This window comes from Gavia stellata, chromosome 19 (assembly GCF_030936135.1).
Source record: "Gavia stellata isolate bGavSte3 chromosome 19, bGavSte3.hap2, whole genome shotgun sequence".
NCBI lineage: Eukaryota > Metazoa > Chordata > Aves > Gaviiformes > Gaviidae > Gavia > Gavia stellata.
The window spans coordinates 15,718,669-15,739,608 of NC_082612.1; the positions used below are offsets into that span (position 1 = coordinate 15,718,669).

The window sequence follows — 20,940 nt, forward strand, 5'->3', positions numbered from 1 at the left end:
TTCTCCTGAGAACATACCTGTGAAGCAGCAGCCATTAAAGGTGTTTTAACAAACACAAACAGAGTGAAAGGGATTTAAATGGTTCAACCTTTCACAATCAAAACAGACAGGTCACTCATAGTCTACCGGCAGAAAACACTTTAAAAGATGCATACCTGAACGCAAACCCTTCACCAATCACACGCATACTCTTCCACAACACACTGAAGAGGAGACGAAGGATACATCACGGTCCTTTCCTACTAAAGCTCCATAAAAATCCAGGCTCAAGGAAACTTTTGCAGATTCCAAAGCAGTTTTCTCCAATTAAAATTTCTAATTCCACCATGTTAGTACGCCCAGTACTGTTTAAAGGCACACCCATAAGGACCTTTGAGACACCAGACTGCCCTCAACAGAGGTCTGTCCAGCCATTTACTTCTCCAACAAAAGAGATTTCACAGTCTTTGCAGACAGCCAGCTTCATTGTTTAGTCAACCTAAAAGCCAAACGTTTTGCTTTAGCATCCAACCCAAGTACTACCTTCTAAAAACAGGCACAATTTCTTCTCTTGCTCTACAGAGAACTCAAATCACTAGCCTGTATGGAGCAACCCTTTTATAGATGTGAAAGCACTCATCAAATTTGCTCTTAGTTTCTTCTTTTCTAACGTGCCTATGCCTTTCAAGTTTCCCCTCACAAACCAAGTTTTATAAACCTAATATTCTTGCAGAGTCTAGAGATCTACATACTATGGTTCAAAAAATAGCCATACCATTGTAGCTAAGGCCCTTATTCCCCAGAGCAGAGTAATCATTTTCCTTGTCTTTATATTTAATCACACCTATTAACATGCCAAAATAACATTTGTCTAGTCGAAAGGACATCGTATTATTGATTACTATTTAATTTACTATGCACTACAGGGCTCAAATGCTTTTTTGGTATACTGTTTGCTGTTCAGTAATAACCTTTCCACTAATTATGCCTTTGATTTTTCCTCCCTGTGTTCTCTTCCTCCCTCAGTTCTTGTTAACTGAGCTTAATTACACTGATTTCCAATCTGCTAGCAGTCTTATCAAGATCACTTTGAATTCTGACCCTGAGCCATACAGTGCTTGCAATCCTTCCAACTTGGCAACATATCTATTTTTGTGTTCACCGTTACAGAAAACGATGAAAATACATTCAAAACAGAACTCCCCAGAAGGACACTTCGTGACATCCCTGTTTACAAGTGAATTATTTACAAGTCACTTCAAAAGCAATTTTTCAACCAGCTGTACAAGATCTCATAAAAATTATTTTTACACCACATTTCAGTAGCTTGTTTTTAAAATCAATCCAGACAATGGCAGAAACCCTGTAAAACTCAAGACAAACTGCTTATATTCCTTCCTCATTAACTGCATTGGCTACTGTAAAGAAGTTTGATCCAGACTGTTCTTAACAAACCAAATTACTCCATTTTCTGTTCGCACATTGTTTTTAATTGCCTTCTACTTACTGACAAATTCTCCTCCCAAACCACCTCCCCAGAATCTTTGAGGGGGTCAAAGCCCAGCTAGCTTTGCTCTTTTGTTTTGAAATTATTATTCTCATTGCATTCCCATCATATCATTTTATTCAGTTGTAGCAAGTATCTGACTATAACTTTTCCAGCAAAACTGAACAAAGGCTGCACTGACTACTCCAGCATTTCTGCTACATCCATGATTTATAAGACTGCTTTTCCTCTTCTTCCTAACAGGAGGGGATTTCGTACCTTAGATCCCCTTGCTTTCATACTTGCACTACTCATTTTACCTCACAAGCTCTTCTCCCCGCTCTCTTTTTTTTTTTTTGATGGACCCTTATTGGTTTAAGGCCTTTAAAGATCTCAAGATATATCCAAAAACTAGTATCTTACTATGCTTCCTATTTTTTTATTCACATGAAATATTAAACAATGACATCAAACATTGAAATTACTAACGTTCAATTAATATTTAATGATGATAGTAAGTGTTCAGTAGCAACCTATTCCAACAACTAGCTCACCTGTACATTTGATCCCTCAGATTATTCTCAATACAATCTTAAACACATATTATTTTTACTCTGCCTTCAGTATATTGCTTTAAGCCCATTAGTGAAGATTACTCAAGTCTTTTATTGTCACAAACATAATTTTTTTCACTAAAAATAAGGCAATTAAGCAACTGCACAAGAGAATTACATTAGCAATTTTTACACACATATGCCTAATCGATCTAAATAAATACATTTTAAGAATTGTATTTTTGTACAAGCCCAGACTTCTGCTGTTACCTGGTAAGGATATAAGCTGTTCTTTAAAAGACGCAAGCACTTCTCTGCAAGCGCTTATATTAAGTGAAGGCAGTCTTTAAAACCCGCAGCAACCAGAGGATGAAGCCAGTTTGACAAATCAAGCTGCTTTCACTCAGGCCTCCTTGTTAACCCCCCCCCCCCGACTTTGTAGGGCTTTTAATTACGATTTTAAGTATCATTAGTTAGTTTTACAACACACTATTATGACCGGTGCCCCCCAGGCCTACAAAACACTTAAATGTTGGAAATAAATCAGCAACACCTACTCAGGAAACAACACATCGGCTGTGCTCCACCACCAGATGACGCTCCCAGCCGGGGGGGTCAATGCAAACAGACAGGCCGGCACTGAGGGAGGAACCGGGGGGACGCACCCGGCTCAGCAGCCCCGAGGCGGTGGGCGCTCCGAACGCCGAGCGAGCGCACCGCACCAGCCAGCCGAGCTTCTGCGCGGGCACGGCCACAGCTCCCGCGGCTGCCGTGATACCTGGAGGCGAGTCGCGGGAGAAGCCGCCCCCCCCGGCTCCCCGCCGCCGGCTGGCTGGGGAGCTACACCCCCCCCGCCTCCTCCTCCCCTCAGCCCCTCGCGGCGGTAGGAAGCGGCGTCCCCACCTGATCCTCGAAGCCGCTGCAGCGGGTGAGGGGGCGGCGAAGGAGCAGCAGGGCCGGCGCCGCGCGAGTCCCCTCAGCGCGGGCAAAAGGCGGGCGGGCGGGCGCGCGCCGCCACCTCCGCCAGGGCCCGCAGCCCGCCCGGGGCGCCCCTCCCTCACCCGCTGAGGGAGCTGCCGGGCCGGCTCCCGCCGCGCACGCGCGAAGCCCCGCGCGAGCCCGGTTTAAAAGCGGAGGGCGGGGGAGGGAGAAGGGGGCGGAGCCCGCCCGCAGGTGCCCGCGTGCAGCCGGTGGGGAGAGGCGGAGCTCGGCGCGCGCTGGGGGCGCGGGGCGGGGCTTGCCCTGGGGCTCCCCTCGATACCGAGCCGGTGTGGGCCGTAACGGCCCGGTCCCCCCCTCACAGAACGCCCCGGGACGAGGGCAGGGAGCCGGGACAGCGGACACACCTCGCCCGTAACGCGCCTCTCCGGCGGTGTCGCCCAAAGATGGCGTCACCAACCGTCGCGCCCCCAGCGCGCGGACTGATACCGCCCGCGCCGCGCCCCGCCCCGCGGCGGGAGGAGCCGCTCTCTCTCCGAAGGGCCGCGGTTTCTCTATGGTGAGCCTCCCTTCCTCCCTTCCTCCCCTTCTGCTCTATGGTGCGCGCCCAGGCCCCGCCCTGCAGGGGCGGCGGCCATCTTGGCCGGGTGGCGGCGGCGGCCGGAGCACGTTGCGTGCCGGCCCACAGGGCAGGGGACGCGGTTCCCCGCTGCGGCCCGGCCGGGGAGCGGGGTCGCCTCGCTCTCTCCCCCATCTCCCGGTAAGCGGCCTCCGACGGGGCGGGTGGGGGGATACCGGCGTTCTCGCACGGGAGGGAGGGTAGGGAAGGGGCCCCCTCCCCCTGCCGGGAGCCGCCGCCGGCTTCCCGTGCTGCCGGCCCTGTCCCCGCCGCTGGGCTCGGCCTCCTCCCGCGGCGCCGGGGCCTGCGGCTCGCCCTCAGCCACCACGGGAGTGGGGCCGGCCGACCGCTCCTCGCCCGGGCCTCAGGGCCGGCTGCTCCCGGCCTGGCGCGGCGGGTGGGCCGGCTGCGCGGCAGCGCCGAGCCGCCCTGAAGTCGTGGTCCCCCTGGGTGCCAGGGAGCCGGGCCGCACGCCCCACTGAATCGGGGACTCGCTCCCGGCGTGGGCACGGCCCGGGCGGAGAGATCGGCCCGTGGGGGGGGGGGGGGGGCCGTCCCTTCCCCGGCTGGCACTGCCCGCACATGCAGTTCGCTGTCTCTGGCGAGTTGCACGTCATCTTCCAGCGCTTTGCTTTTTTGTCAGCCGTCCCGGGCCGTGCAGCAGCACGGGGTGAGGAGAAAACCTTTCCTTCTGCTGCTGGGCTCCGCCGCAGGAACGGCTTTCGTGTGGAGAGCCTCCGCCGCCTCCCCGTGTTGGGGTGGCCGGGGTCCGGGGGAGGGAAGGCCGGTGTTTTTCCCCTGTGAAAGCAGGGGCTGCTTCTTCAGGAGGAAAAAAGACACGTTATGCCTTATTTTGGGGAAAGTTAATATCCGTGTGCATGCTTGAGAGGTGAGGAGATGAAGACTTCTTGCAGGTTTTATGAGGTAATAGGGTAAGGCTGTTTTTTGCAAGCTTATGGGTAAAAGCAAAAGAAAGACTGGGCAGGGCTTTTCTCTAGGACCAGGGTAGTGTTTCCTCTCTGGCATGCACTTAGTTATTTCACCTGCAAGTTTCCATGACAGTCTTCAAGTTCTAATCTAAGTTTCTCTGCTATGGTTTCCTAAACTCTAATCCTAAACAAGTGGTCGTGAAATACCTCTGTAGTTTTCATGTGGTAGATTGCTAATTTATGGGCTTACTCCCATGCGTTTTACTTCGTGTTAAAAGGCAATATTAAAGATTCAGCGATAATTAATGCTGTTCAGCACCAGCTAAACACACCCACTCACTATGCTGCGTCAGTGTATTTGACCATATGCTTTTCATGTTAACATTGTGCTTATTTTCATATTCATGTCATGCCTTGTGAGTAATATAATGAGTTAAATACAGCAGGGAGGTTTGGAGCTTGTTTAAACTTCTTTTTGCACATTGTCTCAGTTTCTAAAATAAATGTCAAAACCTTAAACATAGACTAGTTCGTAATTCTTAGATTTTGTTTGTACTTGTAGCATTTACTGTTATTTCTGCTTTGACACTTAGAAATATAGTGATCTCCCATATGCAGTTTGAAAATCTGTTGTCCTTCATTTAAATTTTCTTTGGGTATTCTAGTTCTTAACTTTCTTCTTCTTGTTACAGAGTGACTGTATGTAGTCCATTAGCAATGGATTGAGAGATGATTCCTGAGGTTAATTATTTTCAGAGGAACATTCAAATCCTACTCGTTCTCACTTCTTCCCACAGCATTTATCTTTGAGGTCTGATGCAATGTAATTTAATAAAATGTTAACTGTTTTTCTGCAAAGTAACTGAAGTATGGCTCAATTCTGAACACAGACCTCACCTTCACATCATTTAATTGAATTGTCTTTGGTTATGTTTCAGTCGTCATTTACGTTTTTAATGTTTCTTTGTTTAAATCTGAATAATTCAATGCAATTACAAATCCTTCTTGGTCATAATTGACTTGACTTACTAAATTCTAATATAATGCTAATGCCTGTGAAAGAAATAAATGTTGGTATTTTCTAATGGAAGTACATCACATTTGTTGTACAGATTGTACATTACTTTGCCTTTTGCGACAGGTAGCAAGGTCTGCTTACATGCTGCTTTTTTTTTTTTTTTAATTTTCGTCTGGTGTGTCAGAGATAGCAGCAGCTGTGTCAGAGAGCCTAAGAACACTGACATAAAATGCTTGTGATAAAGTGTTTCGTGTCTTATTTTTAGACATGTTTTAGTGTTTGTCTTAAGTGTCATAATTGGACATAATGGACAACTGTCAAGTCTTTAGAACTTTTTTTTTGCTAGCAGTTGTTATTCCTTCTCTCATTCTTTCACCTGTGTCATCAGTCCGTCGTTCTGGAAAGATTTTCTGTTGTCACTCCATCAGAATTCACTAATTCAAGATAATGCTTTACTCTGTAGTTAGTAACAAATCAATATTTTCGCACATGAACTTAAATGCTTCTGAATACCAGTTTCTCCTGCCATTAAACTGCTGACTATACTTAACAATTGCTGGTATGCTGTACTGTAGCGTATGCATGTTGTATGTGTTGCTGACCTGTGTTCACTGTGTTGAGAGTTCTGCTGTCTGCACCTTGAAATCAGATGATCTTATTCAGTATGTTAATTTAAATGCCACCAAAGCAACTGCATAAAAATATCTAACTTGACTTCAGCCTGGTTTTGGGCAGTGGTGTTTAATTTGCTCTAGACTGTCAGTTCTAAGTAGAAATTATTGTTTTCTCTTGTGGACAGTTATCATCATAGACATCAGGACAGTCCTGGAAGTATTGCAGAACTAAGAGAAGTCACAAATATTTTTTTATTGAACATGGTTTAACGCCACAGCAGAGTTTTGGATAAACTGACACTTCCGTCATGTAGATGGGAGTAGGGAGGTACGAGTGTATGTCTCTGTGCCAGTTCATTAATTCTATTACCCCCACCAAGTACTTTATAAATGCTTGGTGTTCTTACTTTGGTGGCCCCTTCAAAACTCTTCACACAGATGGGCGCTTTCCCATATCAGTAAGTTAGAAGAAAAAGAAAAATCTCAGGCTGTTTTATTACTTACCAACCACGGTCTGATTCAGCAGTGGGTAGTAGTATAAGCTTTAGTCTGATTATCCCACCAAGACTGGGTGGAAAGCTTGTTGAGGTAGATGGCAAAACCTAATTGTTTCAAGCCATATTTGACGTAGTCTTTTAGAGCAACCCTCATCCCGTTCTCCTGCTTTGGTGCTTTAAGCTAAACACCAGCCTGGAAGGGCGGATGGCTGAGGGGAGTTTGTCTGGTCTGCTGTCTGTACGGCTCAGGCAGTAACCTCGAACAGTGGTTTGGGAGGTTGGATAGGGGAGGCAAGCTCCTGAAGTACGGCAGCTTTGTCTTCTAGAGCTTGCTTTTGTAACCCATAGAAATAGTTTACATGCTGGTTAGAGCTGAGATAACTAGCAAGGAAAGCCCTGCCCGGAAGGTAGACGGTGTGGTCTGTCTGCTCAGGGTACTCAGCCACACAGGCGTTGTTGGAGAAAGGGCTGACGCAGATTAGGCACTTCCCTTGGGAAACCAAAGAGAGAGTGAGTGATTCACCCCCAAATACTCTGTGCGCTGCGAACTACAGGACTTTTATGAAAAGCACTGGGATATATTCCCAGAGAATGTGTCTTTATTTGAGGCACTGACAAAATCCGGTATCTGTCTCCTAGAAAATTACCCTGACTCAAACATCCTTAGAGTTTTTAAGAATAAGGCTTTCTTTTTTTTCTTATGTAAGAAAAATGTATTAAAGTGAGAATTGCAAACCCGTTATTCCATGCCTGGTAGCCTGGCCTATGGATGTAATTGCAATCTTCAGCCCTACTTTGTCAATCTGGTCTGAAGATACACAACTGTAAAATCACTTTTTAATTTTATTTTAAATATTGAGTCATTTTTTTGAAAACATCAATATGTTATTAGGATTTTTTGGCTTAGGAAATGTTAAAAGATAGAAGAAAAAAAAATTGAAATATTAAAAGCAGAAACTGCCACCATAAGGTTGGCAGTGTGACTGATAATTACTTTCATTTATATCTGATGAAGAATATCTTTAGACATTAGTTTAAAATTACTTTCGAAATTGAAAAGAGCAGTAAGACTACCACTTTTAAAAGGAACGACTTAAAATATTCATAACTATGGTAATAATGGATTTAAAGATAAAATAACATCTTCATTTCTGACCTTTGCTCCCTGTTAGATGCCAGTCTCTTCCTTTCTTTCCTATTACAGTAGTATCTGTACGATTTCTTCCAACTAAAGTTCACAGGTGGGTTTAGGGAAGGATGGGATTTAACATGATAAAGGTGCCATAGACCTATTTTATTCTTGCTTCTTTCAGGAGATGGAAAGTCACAACCTTCATGTAATAGCCATATGTAGTAAATAGTCTCTAAACCACTGCAGGCTACTTTAGCAACTAAAGATGAACTGGACATCCAACAGAAAATACTGTCTGTCATCTGCAATATCTTGTAAACTTCCGAGAGCCTCATAATTCAGTTGTCTTTGTTGTTCTGAAGCAGGAGTGAGTGGAGGGAGTTGTCCTTAGGTGTGTGTTGCTCACAGGAAGATAAAGGCCTTGTTATTGTTATTCTCAGTACTATGTGTGAATATGGTAAAGGAAATACAAATGCACTTTAACATACATTCCACCTTTTTTTATCTATCGAGACTTAAATTTGTAATTCTTTGCCCTTCCCTCCCTTCTGCTACAATTGTTAACATAAATTCCCAGTACAATCCAGTGTTTGTCAGTGTGCATTGCAGGTATCTAAGCAAGGGAAGAGACAGTTATGTGAAGGAATACAAGTTGTGATTTCACTCCTTCGAGTGCCTTTATTTGCAATTTCAGGAATATTTAATGATCTAGTACTCCAAGACCTTTCTCTTCTAAAAATAAAGTAATTTTATAAAGAATCTTGCCTATTTTTATTGGAATATATTACAATCATAGATACCATATTAGGAAATGCATAATGTAAGTGTAGTTTTTCAAATACTAATGAAACTCAAGATAAAAGAATCAAACATCATCATGTATGTCTGTTCACGTTGTCTGGATTACTTTTCTCTATGCAACTACAAATTTTCACTTTGAAAACTAGTTTAAATTTTACACTATTTTAATCATTTAATATAGAATGTTGGCATACAGTTTGCAAAATGGATATTCTAATCAGATTCTTGGAGTAATAGTTGTAGTCACAATTGGACTTTACCAGACACTATAGCATGAACAACGTTACTTTACACAAGGCAGCTTGTAAAGCTGAAATTTGCAGCAGTCTGGATTCTTCTGTTCTTACTACGACATGCTTTTCTTGGAAACAAATACATTCTCAGGTATAATCACAGTTTTATTTTACAGTGCTGAAATAGTAATGGAATGGAAGGCTGATGTTAAAGATCAGTGCAGTTATTTAGACATCAGTACCCTTACTACTTGTATCTTGAGACTTTGTCCTGTTTGCTGTCTTGCTTAAAAGAGGAAAAAATCAAAGAATGTTGCTTTTTTTCATCTCTGAATTCTGCTGGTAATAACTTCAGATACGTATGTTCTTCTCTGTGCTTCTGTGCTATGAATAATTATGTTGTCTTTTGGACTTTTTTTTTCTTCAGATCTGGAAGACTCCCACTATTCCACCTCGTAATTGGTGTATGTGTTTAACCCTAAACTGTGCATTATGGCAGACAAATTAACAAGAATTGCTATTGTCAACCATGACAAGTGTAAGCCAAAGAAATGCCGTCAAGAATGCAAGAAGAGTTGTCCTGTGGTTCGAATGGGTAAGAGATGTAATTTAACAAAGTATTTAAGCAATTGGAGAAGTTTTAAATAATGTTCTACGAGAAGGAACTAGTTTTTTATAATTGCTAGGTTTTTGTTTATCATTCATGCTTCTTTTCATAAAACCTTTAGAAGTATCACTGAAAGCATGAACAATTCTTAGTAAAAATGCCACTTTTCAGGACTTCGGATGATCCGAAGCTTCAGTGAACATTAATCAGTTACATGTTCCTCTGTGGAATTTAATAGTACTGGCAAGAATTCTGATTCATCAGAAATTTTTTAAGTTAATCTCATTTTTTTTCACCAGGAAAACTTTGCATAGAAGTCTCATCACAGAGCAAAATAGCGTGGATCTCGGAAACACTTTGTATTGGTTGTGGTATTTGCATCAAGGTAAAAGTTAGGCTGCTTTATTTAAAGGGATAAAAATTCCGTATTATGCTATTAAGTTTAGTAATGCATACTGTAACTTCAAAAAGCAATTTTGTTTCCCTGAATAATCAGACCTTGTTAACTGTTATTGTTCATAAAAAGTGAAGTACTGTGTCAGTTTACTGAGCTGGTTGGGTTGCGGGGTGTGGGTTGTGACTTTTTGTTTGTGGCTTAGTTTTTGTTTGATTTTGTTTGGGTTGGTTTGTTTGTGGCTATAGACACCTAGCAGGAGAAAGATGTTTTTGTAAGAGCTAGAGAATATATGCAGTGTGCCTTATTTGTATTGTAGACTGACAGTCTAAATTGCTAACTATTTAATTTGAAAAATGTGGTATAGAACTTCTTTGGAAAGTTGACTATGTATATGAAAGTGAAGTAATTTGGTAAAAGTTCTTTTAAAAGAAGTATTTAAGTGCATAGCTGGGTGCAGTACAGAACACAGCATTTTGTTAATAAATTGTTTGTGTGCACTAGTAATCTATAAATTTATTTCAATTACAGAAATGTCCTTTTGGAGCCTTGTCAATTGTTAACTTACCTAGCAACCTGGAGAAAGAAACAACACATAGATATTGTGCCAATGCCTTCAAACTTCACAGGTATTGTATTTTTCAAATCAATGTAAAAGAGACAAAAAATTCAAGTTTTTGATAGTCTAAAGATAGAGTGTATGAAGGTGTTCTTGGTTATTACCTTTTTGAATGTTAATTACTTTTTTCTTATTAAAAAGTATTATAATGAAATAAAATTTTAGACCTCATTTTACAGAGCTCCTGCTTAAAGAACAGACTGCTCTTAAATCTTTCTTCTGATCTTCTTTTTTTAAGGAATATTGATTTAATTTGAATTATGTATTGGCAAGTTAACAAATTAGGCTGAAATAATCAGAAAGTCTGAAAATAGGTTGTAACATTTACTGTAGCATCAAACGTTGGTGTGTGATGGCATTAATATAATCCAAAGTTACCGATGTTGTGCACAGGTTGCCTATCCCTCGTCCAGGTGAAGTACTGGGATTGGTTGGAACCAATGGTATTGGAAAATCAACTGCCTTGAAAATTCTAGCAGGAAAACAGAAGCCAAATCTTGGAAAATATGATGTAGGTACCAGCAATAAAACAGGGTTGGCATTATAGATAGCTGTGGTTATGTTTTTTCACTGAATTGAATGTGATAGAATTTGCAAGAACATTGGCACTTTCCCTGTTAACATCCAGTGACCTGCTCCACACAGAAACAATAGTAGAAGGATGTTGTTAACAAAGGCTTTTTTGCAAATTTGGTATATCTTTCAGGAAAGATAAGGATACTAATTATAATTGTAACTCACTAAAGATAAATATCAGAGGTAGGTTCCTGTCTTTAAGGGACACTTAAGGGTTTTTTTTATACCAGTCTTTAAAAAGTTGACTTTTTTCCCCTGCACAATTTACCTGTTCCCCATCAAGGGATTTATGTAGTTCAAGTTTTGGAGTTAGAAGTTCGACGTTGTTTTTATCTGAACAGCTCTAGTGTCTATGAGCGCTTACCATGTATCTTTTTCATCTCTTAGGCTTTTTTATCTTTGATTCTTTTGACTATGGTCTCTTATAAAATACATTGTTATCACAAGATGTTGTTGAAGATATTTCCCACTATACACTTTAATACTGAGTTCTGAAAATCCTTACTTTCTTCATGTTCTTAGATACTTAGAAATTTTGATAGTATTGTTTGAGAACCAGACATAGAACAAGTTCTAATCTGCTGGTCTTCATGGGCGATCATAATCCATTTTCCTATGTATTTACACTAAGTGAAACTGTGCCGCTAGCAAGCAAAATAATTTACAGGGGTTTGTTTACCTAGCACTACTTCAAAGAGTGAATATTATTAGATAAAAGACATAAATAATAACTATTGTGACTCTTCTTATCAGACAGTATTTCAGTTATCACCTTCTCACCTTCAAGTCACGTGGTGACAGTTGAATTCTGATGCTCACTTTTGTCCTTCAAGAAGGACTTGTAGGAAGAGGTGTGTTCAAACCTTCTTCATCAGTTTCTTTACCTGAAAGAGTAACGTTTTAATTAATTATTCATTTCATGGCTGCTACTTAAAACTGCAAAGAAATAATAATTTCCCAGCTATATTTTCCATTCTCTTTCGAGTTTGGTTTATATTATTTTGTGGACTTCTTGTTTCAGGTGGTAGTCTTGCAGAAATAGCAAAACTTTTGACTTTCTGAATGTGTACTTAACTAAATTACCATGCTTCCAAAATCAGACTTTCCTGTGACGAGCCAAATCATTATGATCACAGAAACACGTGGTATGAACTGAATCTTCCATGCTGCTTCTGCTCTAAAACTTATGAAGCATTTCCTCTGTGTATTTGCGTGGTTTGGAAATACGGCTGTGTTGCTCTGTTTCCATATTGTTTACTGTCAAAATAATTAACTCAGCACCATTCAGAGTAGTGCGCTGTATAAAACAAAACTGTCTAAGTTGGGACTTTTTCTTGGGTGATTGCTCTGAACAGTTCCTTTTTTTTTTTTTGTGATTTTTCGTTTGTCTTTTCCTTCTGTTTTCTTGGAAATACTTGCTAGAAGCAGAGAAAATGACCAAATTTTATTGCATCTTTTGTGCAAGTTGATTTTATCAGTCCACCCCTTTTCCTTTGGATTAGCTGGATCAGATAGCTAGTAAGTACAGTTACACTAATCCATACTATCATTTTCCCCATGAAGTAGTTTCACTCGTAGTTTCTTAACTGTCTAAGGACAGTTTTGCATATCCTAGGTGCAGATTTAAAAGGCTTTTTCTTGAAGGGGCTAGTGACAGTGCACCTGGAAAAAAATATCTGAACTTCTGCCCTCCATTTTGCAATTTTATAGCTTTTCTTTTTTTTTTATGGAAACTTTGCAGAGGCAACATAAGTTTGCTAACTAGCTTTTATCCAGTGGTTTTTTTTAATCTTGCAAGCATATTCTGTTTGCTGTATAGATGGGAATTTTAAAATTCAGTATTTTTTATTATGTTTTTAGAATGGTATAAGTAAACATAGGCTTTAATTTTGTCACAGGATCCACCTGACTGGCAAGAAATTTTGACTTATTTCCGAGGTTCTGAATTACAAAATTATTTTACCAAGATCCTGGAAGATGATCTGAAAGCTATCATTAAACCTCAGTATGTGGACCAGATTCCTAAAGCTGCAAAGGTGAGACATTTTGTGAGCTAATAGAAAGCTGGAAGTTTCTGCAAATCTTTTGTTTAAAGATTTTATTTAGCAGAATAATTCAATGTCAAAAATCCACTACTGTCTGAAATTTTTAACGTTGAAATAATGTTGTGGCGTTTTTTATTATTTATCGTGCAGGGAACAGTGGGATCAATTCTGGATAGGAAGGATGAAACTAAGACGCAAACTGTTGTATGTCAGCAGCTTGGTAAGTAGTTTTGTAAAGTCAAACTTCAAAGCATTTGAGAAATTCATATTTACTGAAAAAATAAAGTTACTACTAATGACATAGCAGATTTAAATTATACCAATTTAAAAAAAAGATAAGAAAGTAAAGATGCTTTAGTTTAAAGCCTAGGGCTTGCTGTAAGCATATCTGAACCAATGCAAATAATACTTTCTAGTGGCAAAGGCAAACTAATTGATACATGCTAGTTAACAGAATCTAATGTAGTTTCTGTTTCATGGTAGAAAGTGTTTATTTTTAAGTCTGGAAAAATTCCAGTTACCATCTGCTGCTCTTGCTTGCTTACAACTGGCAAAATCTTAGCATCCTCTCTTGTGAGAACCATTGCATATGGAAAATATTATCCAAGTGCAAAAAACTTGGGATTTTTCCCCCCAAAAAAGCTGTATATAGCTAATTATAATGGGAGTAATACTGACTTCTGAGAACAATGCAGTTAATAGGAAGAACATCTGCATAGTCCACCCCTGGTAATTTTTTGTAGGTGTTTTGAATTCAGTTGTTATTAAATTCAGGTGTTCATTTAGGTGTCACTAAATTAACAATAGGGTTCTTTTTTGGTAGATGTGGGTGGTAAAGGTGGGGCTGCATTGCACCACCAAGAGCGTGGTCTTTGGGTCCCACTTAACTTATTAGTGAAACACTGTATTCTTGAAATGTATATTCTGATGAGAAAATACTGTCTTTGCCCATTTGCTGTAATAACATTTGGGGGACTTGATATTCCTGAAAATCAGAACTCTTCAGCCAGGTCTAACAAGAAACACTTTTAAAACTGGTATAGTTTCTTTTTAGAGCCAGAAATCTTTACCAAATGTGTGGTGGAAAAACAAATAGAAATGCAATCCTTCTGCACGATAAGAAGCAACAATACAAATTAATCAGATAATGCTGCAGAGGAGCTGTAACTTGCTGTGACTTACAAATAGCATTATGATGCTTCCATATAAACGGAACACTTACTTTACTTCTTTCTGTTTTTTCCTTTGTGTAGGATGTCTGCTGTGATTATACATGTTTCTGTAGGTAATAAAAATAGGAATTTTTGTGTTTGTTATAACGTATCTAAAATTAACCACTTACTTGCAGACTTAACCCATCTGAAAGAAAGAAATGTTGAGGACCTTTCAGGAGGAGAACTTCAGAGATTTGCTTGTGCCGTTGTTTGCATTCAGAAGGCTGATATGTATGTTTAATTTACTTTTGTTACACATTGCTTCTAATAAGCTGTCTCAGAATGTGGTCCTCTAATTTACATTTATTGTTAGAAATAATACTTTTGTTTGAAATATTTAAACAAAAGGATTTTCAAAAAAACCCACCCAGTTGTTTTTACCAACTCAGCAGCCGAGATCCATGTTTACTCCATATATAATCTCTGGGGTTTTTATACTTTAATTCATCTGACTGGAAATAGCTAATTTCAGAGGCCAGTGTTAAATTTCAGCATCACAACTTCATAACCTTTCCCTAATCCCACATGAATGTATCCTGTTTGACAGCGTACCTCACTTAGCCTCTCTGAGTAAGAAATGGAGAGATCCTTCCCCACCTTTGGGGACTTGTGTCTCTCGTCTCCTGTCTTGAAACCAGAAAATTGCCGTCTATGCTGTTCCTGACTCCTTGGGACTAAGAAAGCAAGATTAAAAGTTACAGGGATTTGGGGGTTTTGTTTTGAATTTTTTTTTTTTTCCAATTTCTTTTTGTTAGGGTTGTGGTATTTTTGGTTGGTGCAGGTTTTGGGTGGGTTTTCTTGTTTGTTTTGTTTTTCTCTTTTGGAAGATGCCCTTCTTCCAGTCTCCTGAAGTATTTTGGCACTTTTCAGTTCGTGTTAAATTTAAGCTGTATCAGACCTGAGTGCATGGGATTCCCAACTGATTGTTGATTTCTTGTAACATTTGATAACTTTGTCAGAGGTTTTGGCAAAGTAATACTTAACTCAAACCATTTAGCAATTTCACGTGACAGTCATCAGAGATTCAAGGCAGGTGTCAGTAAATAATTCTCTTTTTTTGTCTCTCTTTCTCAATATAAGTAATGATAATTTTTTATTTCTGTGTATTTAATGGTTGAAATGTTAGCATTAGGTTTGAATATGTAGAAAGTTTGCATTCACTAAGACTTCATTCTTTCTTTTGGGGCTAGCTTCATGTTTGATGAACCTTCTAGCTACCTAGATGTCAAGCAGCGCTTGAAGGCTGCCATTACTATTCGATCCCTAATAAACCCTGACAGGTAAATACAAACTTAAATGCTTTGCCAGACTGTAATAAGAAGTGACTGTTTTCAGAGGGAAGAAACATCCCATCCATCTCCCTAGAAGTGCTGACTTATCAGTATGGTACGCTAATAGATGTTTTAAATATTCTAAGTCAGTAATACTCTAATCCTTTGCATTTTGGTAACTTACTTCCTGTAGTTTCTGTATTATTTCAGTATTGAGGTAAATTCTGGAGTAAGGATGTGAAAACATAGGTGGTTATTTTTCTCCTGAATATTGCTGTTCCATCCCCTTCTCACAAAGATCTGTTTTTTTCCTGAAACTGTGCTAAGTATTTTTTGCTCCAGTCAATCAATATCCTTCCACTTACTGTACATAAAGCAGCTGCCAGTTTACACTGAAGATGGACTTTCAACTTGTCGTTCACAATGTCTTTTTATTAGACAGTTTAAAAAAATGCTTATCAGACATTTGAACTCTGTCTTCATTTAGTATAAAGCTAAGAAACCACATTAAATGAAAATCATGTTGGTAACTTTTGCTTATGCAAGATGAGTAAGAAAGAAAGAAAAAAATGGTTTGCATTGAAGTATAAAAGCATCTCTCTGGCTCTATTTTTCAGGTATATTATTGTAGTAGAGCATGATCTAAGTGTTTTAGATTATCTCTCTGACTTTATCTGCTGCCTGTACGGTGTGCCGAGTGCGTATGGTGTTGTTACTATGCCTTTCAGCGTAAGAGAAGGTAATTCTTGCCATATTTCTCTTTTGAAACATACCAAAAAAGTTCTATGGAAGAAAAAAAAAGGTAGCAAAATGCTAGTTGTCTGTTATGTGAACATGTCTTCTTCCTGTAATAGTTCAGTAACTAAAAACTTACTGGTTTATTTTGTGCAGAATTTCTGTTTTGTGTGATCCTAAATTTATAACTCAACCTAAAAGTCTTAATTATTAAATGCCCTTTGTCTCTTGCTATGGACATAATTTTGATACTTGCAGGTGTTTTGTAAACAGTGGAGTTACACAAAAGACCCTATAAATAGTAGAGAAAGGGCAGGAGACAGTTTGCACAGTACAGAGGTATGTAGCGTTCAACTGAATTGACCACACTTGTAGCACTGAGACTCAGTAATAAATGTTTTTGTGAGAATGGGTCCAAGTAGTTTCTTTAAACCCTACACACATTACTAAGACCAGGTTTTCAGGAAAAGCTTCTGTAGCCTTTCTGTAATTTTAGTAAGATTTTTCTTCATTCAATTTGCATAATGTACACACTTTCAGAGAGGAGGTTTTGTTGCCTCTTTTAACATGCCACTTAAAATCCGATGTTCTCCTTATCCGATTGGAATTTACAGCCAAGAATTGAAATTCATCTTGTCTTGCTTTGTTGTGGACTTTTCCTAATGATCTTTTTTCCTCCCTTCATAGGCATAAACATTTTCTTAGATGGCTACGTTCCAACAGAAAATCTAAGGTTTCGAGACGCATCTCTGGTATTTAAAGTGGCTGAGACAGCTAATGAAGAAGAGGTTAAAAAGATGTGTATGTACAAATATCCAGGAATGAAAAAAAAGATGGGAGAGTTTGAACTATCCATAGTAGCTGGAGAATTCACCGATTCTGAAATTATGGTGATGTTAGGGGAAAACGGTAAGTGCAGTTCTTGTTGGAAACTGCTTTTGCAGCCCTAAACACGCTCCTAAAGCCCTTTCTCAGTCTGGGAGCCAGGCTTCAACATCACAGGGTTTGAGTTGGGTTGAAGTGCTTGTATCCTAATGAAGATGTCATGCCATGAGCTTGCTCTCTAAATAGTGGGAACGTGAAGTTATTGAATGTTAATGATGCCATTGTGTTTGTCTGTTACCCCCTTTTAAGAACTTAGGTTGGCAGGATGATGCTTGACCTGGTGAGCTTAGCCACAAGTCTAGACTGTTTTAGCTTTAGATGTCTCTTCCATTTGAAAAAGCAAGTAGTAGCAAGTGCTGCTTGCTGGAAGTGAGTTCTCAAAGCAGTCTAATTTTAAAATGTATTCTTTATTAAGTCTTTTGTTTGTTGTTTTTTTTTTTTTTTTGCATCAGTGACTTGTTAGAGTTCTAAGTTGCTAAAAAGTCTGAAGTAATACATAACTTGCATTTTATTTTAGGAACTGGCAAAACTACATTTATCCGAATGCTTGCAGGAAGACTCACGCCTGATGAAGGAGGTAGTGCTTCATACCTTCGTTGAAACCTATTTTGAAGATACTGGAAAGGCTCTTGTTTTCATTATAAATTTTATCTTTTTATAGGTGAGGTCCCAGTTCTAAATGTCAGCTACAAACCACAGAAGATCAGTCCTAAATCTACAGTACGTTTAAGCCTTATTTATTAATTTATTAAGTATTGTGTTTGCTACAAAAAGCATGTTTGTAGTACAGAGGTAGCATTTCCTTATGCCTATAACAAGAGGCTCTCTTAGTTCTAATTCTTCTTGGTTTTTTGTGGTATAGTGCATAAAACTGAGAGGCAACATTTTTCTTTTAATAGGGAAGTGTCCGTCAGCTACTGCATGAGAAGATCCGAGACGCCTATACACACCCCCAGTTCGTAACTGATGTAATGAAACCTCTTCAGATAGAAAACATCATTGACCAGGAGGTATTAATTAATTGCCTGAGACAACATCCTAACTTTTCTTCTTTAACTACCTACCTGCACCCGAACTAAACATGGCCTCGTTGCCCCCCACCCCAACAGGTTCAGACGCTGTCTGGTGGTGAGTTGCAGCGCGTTGCATTAGCTCTTTGTCTCGGTAAACCTGCAGATGTCTACCTAATTGATGAACCTTCAGCATATTTGGACTCTGAACAACGTCTGATGGCTGCTAGAGTCATTAAACGGTAATGTATACATGATGGGAAAAATAACTGAAATTTTCAGTAGTTTTACAGTAAGTTTACATTCAGCTCTCTTTTTTTTCTTTAATTTCTATTTCAGTTTCATTCTCCATGCTAAAAAAACAGCTTTTGTGGTAGAACATGATTTTATCATGGCTACATATCTTGCTGATCGTGTGATTGTTTTTGATGGTATTCCTTCCAAGAACACGCTTGCAAACAGGTAAGAGACTTGTTTGGATTAGTAAGCGAGGTAAAGGAGGACAACGTAGAAATAAATTGTTTATCAGAAGTGTCAGCAAAAATATGGAGGTGAAGCATCCCTGCCTGTGGAAACTTCAGCTGCATTTAAAGTGATCCAAGAGTGTCCTGAGGGTTCTGGCTTTTGTTTTGAAGTGAGGAAAAGAAAATGGGATTGACCCACCCTTGGAGGCTGCTCAGACACAGAGCCGGGCCATAGCTGGAGGATGTAACCAAGCTCTCCAAGACCAGACCAGCTCCTGGCATAAACTAGCCTTAAGCAACTGCACACCAATTAAATTACAGTCAGAGGGGAACAAGTCAGTGGCATCGATTGTAAGGAATGAGAAGAAGGACCAGTTGTAAACTGTGCTTATGAAAATAACTTTCAGATGTATTAAAAGAAAGCAGTGTACTAAGGGTACCTGTATGCAAATCTTGTGAAGTACAAGTCTTGACAGCAACATATAATGTACACAGAGTTTTACTGTTTCACAGCTGTCCTTTTTGGCATGCCTACTTTTGTTCCTGTAAATAATTCCACGTAAATTACAGAGACTTTTTGAGGAGCAGCCTTATTAGAAAACAGGCTTTTAGGACAGTGTAATTACCAAGTACTTAACACCAGCCAGATGAAGTAAATGCATTGATCTAGCAATGTGTTTACTGTCTTAACAGCACACTGCTAGCCTGGTTTTAATGGTATTCCTTCCAAGACGCTTGTTTGAACTAAAAAATGATCACGTAACCATTTGTCAGCATCAGTATATGTTACGATCTTTGCTATACCTTACTAATGGTGCGACTCCATTTTTTTCTTTGAACATAAATAACTAAGCGTGCCAGCGCATGCACCTGTGTGAATACAAAGTAAAAAGATGTAAAGGTAGCAGTCTGAAGAGCTGTAGTGCCATGCTGAGATACTGCTGAAAGATGAGAGTAGCAGCCATGACTTCATGTCTGAGACATGGTTTGACTAAAAATGTAGCACATCCTGGTATGTCAGGCACAGCTCACATTTGTGTTACCAAACCTGAATGAGCTCAGGGTGGAGATCAAAGCTGCCTGTGATCTGCATAGCATAGAGCTTCTGAAAATGTAGCTGGAATGTTCTTCTCTCTTAACAGTCCACAGACTCTTCTGGCTGGAATGAATAAGTTTTTATCTCAACTTGAAATCACTTTTAGAAGAGACCCCAACAATTACAGACCAAGAATAAACAAACTCAATTCAATCAAGGTAAGAGAGAAGCACCTTTACAATAAAGAAGCCACAACTGTTTAATAAAAAGACAGGTTTTAAAGTAACAAACAAAATGAAGACTAATCTGGTAGTTTTGCTGTGCTGGAAAACAGCATGTGAAATGAGTAGTAAGAGTAGTAAGGAAAGTAGAAGGGAGTTTAGGTAAGTGTCTTTCATTTCAGCTGTGTTCAAGTCTGCCAAAGACTACTTCAAGTAACATTGACCTTTTTTCTCTTCCCAAGGATGTGGAACAAAAGAAGAGTGGAAACTACTTTTTCCTGGATGACTAAATACTGAATCTGAGCATCTTTGTAACTGGCATATAGAAGTGCATATTGGAGTCTAAACATTGGTGGATGAGAAGGCTCAATGAGGTTTTACAACACTTAATTTTTTGGAGCTTAAACTCTCTTGCTGCGTGTAACACCCGAGACCAGTAGCAGTGTAAATCCTAGTCAGAGTAAAACTGCCACTTTCTATATTTTGGTGACACAGCCCTATTTTCAGTGTAATAATTTCAAAATAGATCACCTTGAAATTGTGCAAATGAGTCTCCTGATTTTTCAGAATTTAAGGGAGGTTTTCAGGTCAATATCCCCTACTCATGTACCAAGTACTGACTGCACTTCCTCATTTTAAAAATCTTTGAAGCTCTGTTCTGTGTCAGAGGGAAGCTTACCAGGAATGTCAAGCTATGGCAGCAACTCCCATTTTAAAAAGGTTGAACCTCTCTGGGTGAGGGTTTCATAAATAAATATCCTCCTAACTTGCAGCTCTTCTCTCCCACAGTGCAAAAATTCTTGAATTACTAATTCAAAAGTGTGTATGTTTATATGATGTTGTCACACACCCAGTTTCTCATATTATAGAAAAGAACACAGGAAAGATGGAGTACAAACAATATAAAGGAAGGTATCTACACCTTTTTTAGTTATCTGTCCCTGTGCATCTTCTCAGGCCTAGTTACAGGAGAATGAGCAGTTAAATGAATAAAGTCCTAAAGAAAATACTAAAATCCTTTCAATCTTCTGTAACTTAAACCTACGTCATGAAGAGAGGTTA

General features: G+C 39.7%; 2 protein-coding genes across 5 annotated transcripts in view; one reads left to right on the forward strand and one right to left on the reverse strand.

The window, feature by feature from the left end:
- ANAPC10 (anaphase promoting complex subunit 10) overlaps positions 1-2,982 on the reverse strand; it is a 36,796-nt gene extending 33,814 nt beyond the window's left edge. For 2 of the 3 annotated variants that reach the window (XM_059826899.1, XM_059826900.1), the window contains exon 1: positions 2,923-2,982. The gene's annotated coding sequence lies outside the window, so the exon portion shown is untranslated. Of the gene's footprint in view, positions 1-2,404; positions 2,427-2,922 lie in introns of those variants that run through there. The other variant, XM_009813759.2, reaches the window with a different exon arrangement.
- A 517-nt stretch (positions 2,983-3,499) lies between these two features.
- ABCE1 (ATP binding cassette subfamily E member 1) lies at positions 3,500-20,650 on the forward strand. Of its 2 annotated transcripts, none has more exons than XM_059826990.1 (18): positions 3,500-3,517; positions 9,229-9,396; positions 9,708-9,793; positions 10,334-10,431; positions 10,815-10,932; positions 12,896-13,033; positions 13,193-13,262; positions 14,391-14,487; positions 15,447-15,536; positions 16,145-16,266; positions 16,950-17,171; positions 17,665-17,724; positions 17,809-17,867; positions 18,047-18,157; positions 18,257-18,399; positions 18,497-18,619; positions 19,764-19,875; positions 20,121-20,650. In XM_059826990.1, exons 2-18 carry the CDS (start codon positions 9,294-9,296, stop codon positions 20,166-20,168), a joined length of 1,800 nt encoding a protein of 599 aa, XP_059682973.1. In that variant the 5' UTR covers positions 3,500-3,517; positions 9,229-9,293; the 3' UTR covers positions 20,169-20,650. The 2 variants fall into 2 exon arrangements, with proteins under 2 accessions (XP_059682973.1, XP_059682972.1); XM_059826989.1 differs by lacking the exon at positions 3,500-3,517 and adding an exon at positions 3,643-3,718.
- Positions 20,651-20,940: the final 290 nt, after the last annotated feature.

Excerpts from the sequence above, each read along its gene's own strand:
- ABCE1 (XM_059826990.1), top strand. The coding sequence starts at position 9,294 with ATGGCAGACAAATTAACAAGAATTGCTATTGTCAACCATGACAAGTGT. Across the intron at positions 10,933-12,895 it reads CAAATCTTGGAAAATATGAT|GATCCACCTGACTGGCAAGA; the intron begins GTAGGTACCAGC and ends ATTTTGTCACAG. Across the intron at positions 14,488-15,446 it reads TGCATTCAGAAGGCTGATAT|CTTCATGTTTGATGAACCTT; the intron begins GTATGTTTAATT and ends TTTTGGGGCTAG.